Source organism: Plectropomus leopardus, chromosome 24 (genome assembly GCF_026936395.1).
Source record: "Plectropomus leopardus strain MGB_pleo_1.0 chromosome 24, ASM2693639v1, whole genome shotgun sequence".
Classification (NCBI taxonomy): Eukaryota; Metazoa; Chordata; class Actinopteri; order Perciformes; family Serranidae; genus Plectropomus; species Plectropomus leopardus.
The window spans coordinates 10,718,067-10,730,706 of NC_142199.1; the positions used below are offsets into that span (position 1 = coordinate 10,718,067).

At 43.0% G+C, this 12,640-nt stretch overlaps 1 protein-coding gene across 2 annotated transcripts in view; it reads left to right on the forward strand.

Moving 5' to 3' along the window:
- The window catches only part of nrp2a (neuropilin 2a), an 86,690-nt gene that overhangs the window by 27,210 nt on the left and 46,840 nt on the right, over nt 1–12,640 (forward strand). For both annotated transcript variants that reach the window (XM_042512909.2, XM_088074238.1), the window contains exon 4: nt 11,924–12,154. In XM_042512909.2, coding sequence (XP_042368843.2) covers nt 11,924–12,154 — 231 coding nt within the window. The remainder of the gene's footprint in view (nt 1–11,923; nt 12,155–12,640) is intronic.

Below are 12,640 nucleotides of genomic sequence, written 5' to 3' on the forward strand. Positions count from 1 at the left end.
ATCCCTCCTATATCTGTACACTGCTCAAATATTTTGTTTCACTGGGAAAAACATCACAGCACAAAACTTCCGAATCACAGGAAATTCAGGTATCGACTCGGGTCACTTGGAACCTTGACTGAGATAGTATGAAAGAAAGTACCAGGTACAGGGTGCTATCTCCAGCTTCCGCTGATGGGAACCCAAAAGAGAACGGTTCCAAGCGAGTCAAGCCGTGCCGTGGAAATGACACAATAGTGAAATTTTGTCTGCATTGTAAAAATATGCAACATGAATCAAACATGAATCAGCTGCTATCCTTTGTATTCCAAACTGCACATCAGCATAATGTAAAACTGAAACTAGATTATAATAAAACAAAGTGTTAGAAGGTCAGAACAGTCAAGAAATGCTCTGCACACTCTGATCTCTGCTGAATATCTAACACACACATTTCCAGCTACATTAAGCCTTAAATCTTATTTTCTTTTAAATTATTGGAATATTTTACCAAAAAAGAGTTCAACTTCAATGTTTTGCAGACATTCTCCTTGTCACACAGGACTTTAAAGCCTGAGTTTCAACATTGCACACCGCTGATTGGTCAAAGAAAGTCTTCAGTAGATTTGTCACCTGTGCAACACAGGACTTTGTGCACAAACCCACTATTTTTAAATAGCGAGGCTATGGTCCATAGTTACTTTTTTTTAATTATTATTAACATGACCCAGAACTGAACCCTTTGGAACCTGGGTCAACATCACTTTTGTTGTGCTGCATTCAGATGTCTTTTGCAAGCAGTGAAACCCCCAGGACCTGAGAAAATTGGTTAAATCTCCCTTGAAAAAATGGGAAAAGGGCAATGAGCAACTTGGCAAGAAATGTCCCATAAATTGCAAAAAATTAGTGAAAGGTCACGAGAAATAACTTAAAAATTAGCCGTAGGGGGGATTTTGAGATACTATCCAAACGTGTATATATATATGTTTTTGATTCTTATAATGACAAATTTAATATTAAATATTACAAATATATAAAATAAAATTATGCAACAGAAATGATATATTCTGTGGTAATTTTCTTTCAGTTTTTTTCCCTTTTTTAACTGATTTTTTGCACTTATGTTCAGGTAATTTTCATGAAACTTTTTACTAATGTTTTGCTATTTTTGGGCACTTTCTCATTAAGTTGCTCATTGCCTTCTTCCTATGTTTTTGAAATAAATCAAACCAATTTGCTCATGTTTCAAAGGGTTAAAAAATATGGCAGCCTGCAAAGTTACGCCGTGGTCAACTGACAATGTTTGGTTGCTGACAAAAGAAACCAGCCAGAGGCCACACTGTGTTTGTGTTGTGTTGAAGACGATGTCACAGTCTTTTCACAGGGTGTTGTGTGACGATCAGCTTAGAATCAGGTGTAAATGAGTTCCATCTGCAGTGGAAAACAATTTCAAGAAAAGTCGCAGAAGTAGAGTCCAGTGTCACCATGCAGTGGAAATGTGGCATTAATGTTGGAGCTGCAGCGTCTCTGTGTCTGTCACCACAGTCTGCCAGGGTCCAATGGTCATTGCATACAATTTATCTCAAAGTCTTTAAGTATTTCTGACCTTTGTGGGAAACACAAGTTTCAACTTTTCCACACTCTGAACCAAACACGAGGCTCCGCTGTACATTAATACTTAACTTAATGATTTTGTCTTTGCCCCGTGTTAATGGCCCGAAACCTGTGATCGTTCACCCCAACACTCTTACAACAATTTACATCAGCAGAGGCACCCGTGCATATAAACAAAAGTTAAAGAGAGAGGAGGAGAAAAACTATTTTCAAGCCGCCTGGAAGCATGTGAGGAATGCTCGCTTAATTGGAGCAGGATCCGCTTCCTCTGGGAGACGAGGGGTGGGGGATGTTGTTGGTGTGTGAGGAGGTGGTGGTGGGATGATGGAGAGAGCTCCAAGGCAACTTGGAGTTGGACTTAAGGTTAAAGGTTTATGGGTAGAGGTGGAGGCGAGGAGATTGATGGGGATGAGTGTGTGTGCTGAAATGGAATTTTCTCCAGGTCCTGGACAAGGTGAAGTGCTCATTGCAGGTGAGGTTGTAGCAGGGAGTGTATTTGTTTTGGTGGTTGTGTGTGTGTGTGTGTGTGTGTGTGTGTGTGTGTGTGTGTGTGTGTGTGTGTGTGTGTGTGTGTGTGTGTGTGTGTGTGCGCGCGCGCGCGCGTGCGTGCGTGCGTGTGTGTGTGTGGTAGTAGTAGTAGTAGAGGTGAAATAGTCAGACAGCCTTGAGGGAGCTAAAAGATTTATGCTTACGTGAGGGACCAGCTGATTGTCTTAACAGCATGTGCTCTACAGCTGGCCAATTTTCATTTAAAGGGACAGTTCAGACTTTTTGAAGTGGGGTTGTATAAGGTACTTATCATAGTCAGTTTATTAAAGACAGCAGATGTCAGTTGGCATGCTCCTAGTTTGGAGAAGCGGGCTGCAGTCTGACATGGAAGCAAAGCAATGTAATGCTATGGATGCAACAAAACATATTTTAGTCACCTAAAAAAATCATATCAGTTTAAGTGTACACTATATTTAGAATATTTACTATACTATACTATATTTACTATACTATACCTTAATGTCAGACAGTGATTTCCGTCAGGAAAATTAAGCTGTTATATAACTCTCATCAATGTCAGACTCCATTGAGAAAAACAGTGATTTAATATCACTATTTTTTGTGCTGTTGTGTGACTTTGGTGTTTAGCCCCTTGAAACCTGTGCAGATTGGCTTGAATTTTTTCCCCTGTTATATTATATGATTAAGATAATTTTAAATAATCATTTTTGGACATTTTCCCTTGCACATCCCTCCTCCCCTGCAGGTAATTTTCAGATAATTCCCTCGTCACCTTTGACTTTTTTTTTCCAATGTGCAGGACATTTCTCGTTGTGTTGCTCATTATGTTTTTTCTGTGTTTCTGAAAGAAATCAAATCAATTTTCTCAGGTTTCAGAGGTTTAAATGCCACAGAAAAGGTCGTCTGAATGCAGCACTAGAAAATGGATATTGATTCAGGTGATGAAGAGTCAAAAGTGTTAGTTTGGATTCACCAAAGTCACACTTTAACTGCACACACATTACTGTTTTTGTCAATGGAGTGTGGTGGCTTCTACGAGAGTGTAGATGGGTAACTGAAGTAATAAACGGCTTTCCTATTAGAATGGGCTGTCTGATGGAAACTTAAAGCAGTAAACATATTCTCAATATAGTGTACACTTGAACTGACAATGATTTTTTTAGAGTTAGGACTTTTTTTAGGTGACAAAAAATTTGTTTTGTTGCTGACGCCCATCTACAGCAGTACATTGCTTAGCTTCCATGTCAGACTCCAGCCTGCTTCTCCGAACTTGGAGTGTGCTGACTGACATCTACTGTTTGTAACATATTCACTATGGATAAGTACCCCATACAACCCCCCTTTAAAAAATCTGCACTATCCCTTTACATTCAGATCATTGGGTCTTAAAATGTATTTTCATTGAAAAATAAAAACTTAAGAGTGTTTCAATGGAAAGCTGTTGAAGAAAAGTAAGAGTCAGGGTTTATGGAGCACAAAAAAATCAGCATTCATCTTACAGGGAGAGCACTGAGTTATCACCTCCTACCTTTGAAAAAATATCTCCGCTTTTATGTCAAATGAATGTGACCCAGATTTGACGTTCAGCTCCGTTACCAAGGCCACCAGCTCGAACCCCGACAATGTAATAGCGTAGATTGCATCTGTTTCACACACACACACACACACACACACAGGGATGAATTGAAGGCTGGTGGATGGGGGATGCGGTTGCCATGGCTTTAACAAGATCCTGGTATAAATTCAGGGGGCATAAGAGATTGTGTCACTGTATGAGCACATGTAGGTGTCTGCTCGCTGCGTGTGTGGGTGGTTCCACTCAGCTTGTTGTGTGAGATTCTGTCTGTCTGTATGTATGTGGAGGCGGAATGATCCATGCACGTGTATGTGTGTTTATGTGTGTGTGAGAGAGACAGACAAACAGAGACAGACACGATGGGGAAATGATTGGGGCGAGGGGAGATAGGCCGGCGACACAGCAGTGAGTCAGAGAGTGAAAATGTATTCAGGATGCGTGATTGAGGCCATGTGTTAATTACGGCGTTTCTAGCGCCTGCACGCTCTCTCATCATCGCTGTTTGTCTCACCGTGGCAGGCCCAGGCCACGGGTTTCCACTAAACACAGCTTACAACTTCTGATGGGAGCGCAGAGATTTCGGCTGAGATGTGTTTATTTAACCGAGTGGAAGTAATTGCACCACCATTACTTTTACCCTCGTGAATGGATTTTAGCAGCATTTTTGTCTACCTGTAATTTCTGAGCAGCTTTGGAAGAAAGTACTTATACTGGTTTTATTTAACTGTATTTTACTATGTTTAAAGGGACAATTCACCCCAAAAATATCTTCCCTCTTACCTATAGTTCAAGTTTTTAATCTAGTTTTGGTGTGCGTTGCAGAGTTTTGGAGATATTGGCCGTAGAGATGTCCGCCTTCACTCCAATATAAAAAGAACTAGATGGCACTTGATTTATTGTGTTTAAAACACCAAAAAATACATTTGAAAAGCTCAATAGCAGCATTGTCTCTTTCCAGAAATCATGAGCCAGTTATTTAAAATAATCCATAGACCTTGTTGTGTGCAGTTTCATGCAGGAACTTTGTTCTTTCAACACCCGCCAACTGTATCACAGTGTGGAAGGAAGTGTGCATCTACTGCTAGCTCACCTAGCAGTGAGCTGGCTGATGTTTAACATATCTATCTACAACGGTTTATCGGGTATCTTACTAGTTTGCGCCCCACAAATGAAGTACTGAAAGTAAAGTTATGTACTGACCATTAAGTTACAGAGGTTATTTTAGGAAAAGAAACATGGTGACATCATCTGTACACACTCTTTGCTGAGAATGAAACGTACAAACAATGCACGAGAAAAACCTGTGTTACAGCTCAGCCGAGGAGGGTGTTATAAATGTTTACATCTTGAGCTTTTATAAGCATGAGCCTCTCATCCAGGAGTAGATGCACTATTCCTTCTGTGCAGTGATTTGGTTGGTGGGTGTAGTTCCAAAGAAAAAATAGTTCTTACATGATATCATACCAATTGTTGCATGATACATTGTGCACTAACTAACTCAGTGTTGCAAGGTGTAGTTTGGTAGAAAAAAAAATAGTTCCTACATGAAACTGCACACAACAAGGTCTATGGATTATTTTAAATAACTGGCTCATGATTTCTGGAAAGAGACAATGCTGCTATTGAGCTTTTCAAATGTATTTTTTGGTGTTTTAAACACAATAAATCAAGTGCCATCTAGTTCCAGTAAATTTGAGAGAAGGCAGACAGCCGATATCTCCAACACTCTGCTACTCACATCAAAACAAAGCAGCCTGATAAATAGCACTACAGCTAAGAGGAAAAATATGTAGGTTTGATTTTGTGGTAAACTGCCCTTTAAAGGGAAGCTGTATGAAATCCTAGATTGCAGCGACATGGAATATCTTTGGTGCAGTGTGTTTGTGGGTGCGTATGTGTTTTTAAAGGGTGCGTCCTGGAAGAGATAGACATCTCAGCACAAAGCTGGGAGATGTGTGTGTGTGTGTGTGTGTGTGTGTGTGTGTGTGTGTGTGTGTGTGTGTGTGTGTGTGTGTGTGTGTGTGTGTGCGTGTGCGTGCATGTGCGCACGTGCACGTAAGTGTTGAGCTTCCTGACTATATCAAACAGACAGTACAGTTTACAGTCCCAGCTGACCCCACCACGTTGTGTCTGGAAGTTAGACAGTGAGTGTCTGGTTTTGGTTGTATGTTTTTGTGTGTGTGTGTGTGTGTTTGTGTGTGTGTGTGTGAGAGAGAGAGAGGCATATCTTGGCCTGTTTTCTGTACTATGAACTAATGATACTGCCGCTTGTTTTTGTTTTGTTCATTCAACCCTGTTACATAAGCAGTGACTGTTACAACTCTAGGGGGTTTTGGATTGGACAAGCAATCTGTTTGTGACAACGTGTGCATACGTGGGTGTGTGTATGTGGGTGTGTGTGTGTGCGGGTGTGTGTGTTACAGTGCAGTGAGAGCTAATTATTTCCAGCAAGGAGGAGCAGGAGTCGACCTTTGACTGTACATCCATCCTGATAACCCTCCATCCTTTCGTGAACCTCCTGAGGGGAGCTGGGGTGAGCGTTTGCCCCAAAACAACATCCATCCACCTATGACCAACCCCCCCCTACACACACACACACACACACACACACACACACGTATGCCTTAATCCTTCTGTACAGTGAAAGTGCACGCCCCCCCCCCCATTATTGTTGTGGCCTACTTTGCTCCTACTCATGCGTGCTTAACCCTTTATTCAACCCCCCAGCCCCCCATCCCTCCCTCATAGACTTTCACTTACACACAGTCATGCGCAGCTGACGCTGTTACCACGGCTACAGGGGGAAGACTTGCCAGTAAAGCCCCCTTTCTCCCAGTTCCCCAAAGCCCACCACTAGCACGACGCGGGCAGATAACGTCAGCCAATCCCGAGTTAAGACACAACGGGTATCACCCCAGGGCGTTGGGTCCCCTGCATGACCGCTGCATCTGTGGGGTCGCGGCGGGAGCGCAGCCCAAGGCAGGACCCCCGACCAAGTGCGAGTCACAACATTGGCCCTGTGTGTATTTCTGACGCCATCGCAGTGATTGGATATCAACCCGCCCTGCGTCAGTCAGTCATAGCTGTTACTATATAGCTAATTGCCATGTGGTGTTTATTCCCAAAACACCCGATTCATCCCAATGCTGAAATTAGACTAAAGTAATTAACTGGCAAAGGTAAATTAAATTCATGAATAAATAAACTGGATGAGTGTGACGAGTGTTGATCAGTAATGAAGTGAACGTGTCTGAAAATGAAATAATAAGGCGTGATCAGCCGGGGCATGAATAGGGAAATGGAGAAATGTGCAAACACTTTGATCACAAGCAGCGGGAGGCTTTTTTTGGGCATTTGCTCAACATTAAAAAAACTTGATGATGGCATTCCACATAACGGAGGCGTCAGCGTGATACGTGACTCAGAAGGAGCATTCCATTCTATATAAAGCCACCTCAGCTTCTCCGAGTCCATAAATGTGTTGAGCCGTGCCACGCCAACAACGCTGTCTTTTCTTGGGTCTTGTTCGCAATATTGTTGTTGTTGTTGTTGTTGTTGTTGTTGTTATTGTGGATTTTTTGTGTCCCAACCCCCGCTGTGTGGCACGCCCCTTCCGCCACACATACACACACCCTGACTCTGGAGAGATTTTCTTCAATGAAATGTTGCTCCAGCAGTGTTACATGAGAGAGGAGCAGATGCACGTCAGACCAAGACAGGCAGGTAGAGAGCAGAGGTTTTGATGTGCGGCAGACACTCTGCGCCCTCAGCAAGAGCTGCACGGTGAGGACAGGACGAGCGAGACGACGCCAGACTAGAGTTAAAAGAGTGAATGAACACAGACTCGGCGTGTCGCTGCCGAGAAGACAGGGAATGAAGGAAAGGAAGAGAGGAGGTGGAGGAGGAGAGGGGGTTGCCCTGACACAACATGTGGAGCAGCTACTACATCAGGCACTCATGTGCAAGAGTCTAGTGCTTTCTACCCAGCAACCCGCCCCCGCCCCCGCCTCACACTCACACATACACACTCACACCATGACCTCCCAGTCTTTGCCAGCAGACAGCTCTTGCCAAATGGCAGCTCATGGTGCGATGCAAGCACCAACCGGTGCCCTGCAGAAGGCAAGCATGTGCGAGTGTGTGTGTGTAAGACATGGGTCGAGAGTTGATGGAGGGAGGTAGTAACAAGGACTTGTTTTTGGCGTGTGCATACACTGTGAACTAATGAATGAAAAGAGAAGGTACTCATGCATACACTGCAAAGGCTGCACACGCGAACGCATGAACATATTCTTACAGCGTTGGCACGTGGCAGAGCTGAGTGTGTGAAGCAGCAACTGTGTGTAAAGCACACAGGAGCGGTGTGTTCGGAGGCGATGGAGTCAAGCTGTGCTGAGATTGAAGTTTTTCGGCAGTAGGACTCCAGTCTGCTGCACTGTGACCCAGTAAGAAACAAGGCCAGTGTGTTACTGGGTCTCACACATGCTGCGAAGCCATCACACACACCTTCAGACACACACAAAGACTCATGCAGAGAGACAAACACGCCAGCAGCAAAAAATACACATGTGAGGAGTTTAATAAAAGGTAGACACAATAAAAGGCATGCACAAACATGCTTTCACAGAGCTCATACATTCTGCATTTTCTGTTTCACTGTTAGCATATTACACACACATGCACCTTACTATTTTAAAGGGGTTGTTCTGCTTTTTGAAATGCGGTCTTATAGACTACTATACATAGTCAGTGTATTACATCCAGTAGATGTCAGTCAGAATGCCCCCAGGAAAAAACAGGCTGGAGTGCTGAAACCAAAGCTAAGAGATTTACCCCCCCAAAAAAAAAGTATTAGTCTAAGCCACCAGACTTCATTGACAAGAACAGTCACTTGACACAGACACTTTGATCAGTTAGTTCATTTGTGTTATTGTGTGACTTTTGTGAAAATGAACTAACTCTTCTAAAATGCCAAAGTCACACAAAAACACAAACCGAGGCAGCATTAGACCAGCAGCTCCTGTGTTGCGATGATCACTGTTGTTCTTTATGGAGTCTGGCTTTAAAGAGAGATCACGGTCTAAAATTAGGATAAAATGCTACGAATATTTTATATGTAGCATATACTGAAACTGATATTGATTTTAGAAATTAATTTAGGTGGCTAGAATATGTTTTTATACATCCACAGCAGTGGGGCTCTAGCCTGTTTCTCACATCCTGACTGACATCTACAGTATGTAATACACTGCCTATGGATAAGTAGTCCATACAACCCCACTTCAATCAATCGGAACTGTCCCTTTAAAGCAGTAAGATGCATGCAGCTGTAATGTGCTTACAGTGAAACATTAAATGAACTATGCAGTATGTATGAGCCATATGTGAGTGTGTGTCTTTGCATGATTTTTATTGCCTTTCATTAAGCTCCTCACTGTTCCTTTAATGGATTCATAGCATTTATTCCAATTTATGCAGTTCAGTCAGTAGCTGTAGACACACACACACACACACACAAAAACACTCTTTCCACAGAGAGGTGAGGTCAGTAGTTGAGGGGATGTGGAGATATCGCCGGTAGCTTGCTGTAAATTACTGTCATATTTCAACACGCCTGCTGCTGTGTGTGTATGTGTGTAGGCAGCCAGGCTCCTGGCATGACGGCAGATGATCCAAGGGTGTTTTTGATGCTGCAGCGTGCGTGGGAGTTGACACAAGAGGTTGAGTGCCGCTTTTAACATGTGGGGGAAGATTGTGTCAACATCTTCGGCAACAACATACGCTCATGTATGCAAAATAGATCGATAGACCGACAGGTACATGCATGGGCGTCGTAAAAACATTAGCGCATACATGAGTCAAGGAAAATTTGTGAGACAAACGGTGTTAAAATAGAGAAAATAAAAGCAGGAGAAAAACAGAGGCTGCTGGGAAAAACAAAGTGAGAGAGACACAGACAGGCTGTTTCTTGGTGCTGATTGGGGTCAGTTCTCTGCCATTAACCAAGTGTAGACAGGGGAGGGCCGGAGCAGCCAGTCGACCCCTCAGCTTTTATAGGGCTGCCTGATAATAAGGACTGGTGCCATGGAGGAATGCTGCAGAAGGAACGCGCTGTCAACATGTCTGTGCTCCTTAAACACTGCTTTTTACAAATATGTATCTGGTTATCAAACGCAACCTGGCACTTCTCTGAGACTGTGCAGTGCTGCACACTTTCCCAGGTTTTGAAATCCACCAGAAAGCTTCTCCCCTGAGTCTCTTCAACCTGGCCTCCCTATCTGCTTTCCAGCACTTTCAATGATAGGAAAATACTACAGGAACTTTTCCTTCTGCTAGTTTTGAGTCGTGAGAGTCTTGGTGAAAGGGAATAATAATGAAATGTGTCTTCTATTAGCTGTAATTGGAGACAAGCAGTGTCCATTGCAAGTGCTCTTATAAATAGCCACAAGAAGAGGAGTGATTTAAGTGGCATCAGTTGGTTTAGAAAGGACACAACCGCAGGCATTTCTGACATGTGCAGTTAAAGGGATAGTTCTGATTTTTTCATGTAGGGTTGTACAGACTACTTATCTAACTTATTAGTTTAAGTGTACGCTATATTAAGAGTATTTTCACTGCTTTATCCAATGTTAAACAGTGAATTTCAGCTGAAAAATTAAGCCTTTTTACTGCTCTTTCCAAAGCCAAATTCCATTAAGAAAAACAGTGATTTAAGCTAGCTAAATACAGGAGCTGCTGGTCAACTGCTGCATGAATCAGTTTGTTAGTTTGTGTTATTGCGTGACTCTGGTGTTTGACAGGGTTAGTTTGGATTTACCGAAGTCATGCAATAACACAAACTAACTTATTGATCAAGGCAGTCGGTGACCAGAAGCTCATGTGTACAGTGAGCTAAGATTACTGTTTTCTCAATAGAGTCTGGTGGCTTTGAAGAAAGTATAGAAACTGAAGCTGTTTACTGCTTCCAAGATGAAACAGGCTGTCAGACATTAAGGTAAAGAAATGGAAAATACTCTCAGTGCTGCTTACACTTTAACTGATATACATTCTTTTAAGGTATGACTTTTTTCAGGCAGTTGAAATGTGTTTTGTTGCTGGCCCCCATCAATAGCAGTACATTGTTTAGCATGTGTTGGACTCCAACTTGACTCTCCAAATTAGAGGCATTCTAACTGACATCTATGTTATACAGTACGTTGAAGATGGTTAAATGCCTCATACAACCCCACTTTGAAAGATCTGTAGTGTATCTATAAACAAGGACACAATGAAAACCCTGCAGTCTTATCTCAAGAAGATATTTGCCTCCTGTTAAGCATAAAAATAGCTAGATGCAGAAAGGATACAATTAAACACACCTGCTGTTTATAGCCTGTATGTAAAGATAGAAATGTCTGAGGTGAGAGAGAATAAACCGGAAATACCCAGGGTTTGTGAATGAGACTCTGTGTGACATTTGTGTGAAGTCCCCTGTATATTTAGTGTGTGTGTGCATGTGCTGGACCGTCTCCCATCCTCATTGATGTGCCGGTCCATAAACACTCGGCCGTGACTCAGGCTCCCCAGCGGGGCCACGGAGCAGTGGCTGATGGGTAGATGATCTGAGCCACACAGCTGCCGCCGCTCAAGGTGAGCCGCCCAGGGCGCATAAATCTGCATGGGTAATGAGCAGCCGCCGCAATGGGCCCACTTAGAACCATTACACAACGTTTGTGGTGTGTGTGTGTGAGAGAGTGTGTGCAAGGAAGAATGGGAGGTTAGAGAATATTTGTTTAGGACAGAGCAGGGGTCGGTCTGGTCCCCTCTTTAGCCTTGCATATTATGAAAGGTAAAAGGATGGGGTCTTTTGAGGGCACAATAAAGCCATCAAAAATCGATTTTTTTCCCACATATTTATTATTTTTGAACACGAAAGTGGTTGAAGATATTGGTGTGTTGTGTCAAGTACGGAGAAATTGGTGGCACACAACTGACAAACAGAGCTATTAGCCTGCTCATCTTGCACGCCGCAGTGTTAGATATGCCCACTTGAGCATTTACTCACTGTGTATTTTCTCCTCCATCGGTGATCATAAACTGTGTTTGTGTGTTTCACCACCACATATTCCAGCTCGCTGTCAGTGATGAACGACTCTCTGAAACACCCTCTGCAAGTCAGATGAGATATCCGAGCGTGATCGATTGCTCACGCCCATATCTTCCCCTAATATGACCGATTGTTTAAATATCCTTGTATCCGCACAGGGTCGGAATTCTGCTTCCGCAACTTCACCAGCTCGTCCGGCATGATCGAGTCCCCGGGCTTCCCGGATAAGTACCCGCACAATCTGGAGTGCTCCTACATGATCATCGCCCCACCCCACATGGATATCACCCTCACGTTCCTGACCTTTGACCTGGAGAACGATCCCCTGCTGGTGGGAGAGGGGGACTGCAAGTACGACTGGCTGGACGTGTGGGACGGCCTGCCGCAAGGTGGGTGCGCACAAATTACACTGACTCAGCACAACAAATCATTTCATTTATTAAAAGGATAGTTCCATTTTTTCTAATTCTGGTTATATGAGGTACTTAAATGTAGTCAGTGTATTATATACAGCAGATATCAGTCAGCACGCCCCCAGTTTGGAGAAGCAGGCTGGAGTCCAACACGCTAACTAAGCAATGTACTTCTGTGGATGGGGGTCAGCAACAAAACATATTTTAGCTACCCTAAGTCCCAACTAAATAATTCTATAACAGATAAAGTAGACACTATATTGAGAGTATTTTTACTGATTTATTTTAATTTTTGTAAGGAAACTGGATCTGTCTTCAAAGCCGAACTCCATTGACAAAAAGAGTCATTTTAGTTAATTGAAGACTCCAGCTGCTGGTCTATTGCTGCTCTGAGCAGTTAGTTAACGCTTTGAAACTATAGCAAATTAGATTGATTTCATTCAAAAACATAGAAAAGGGTCA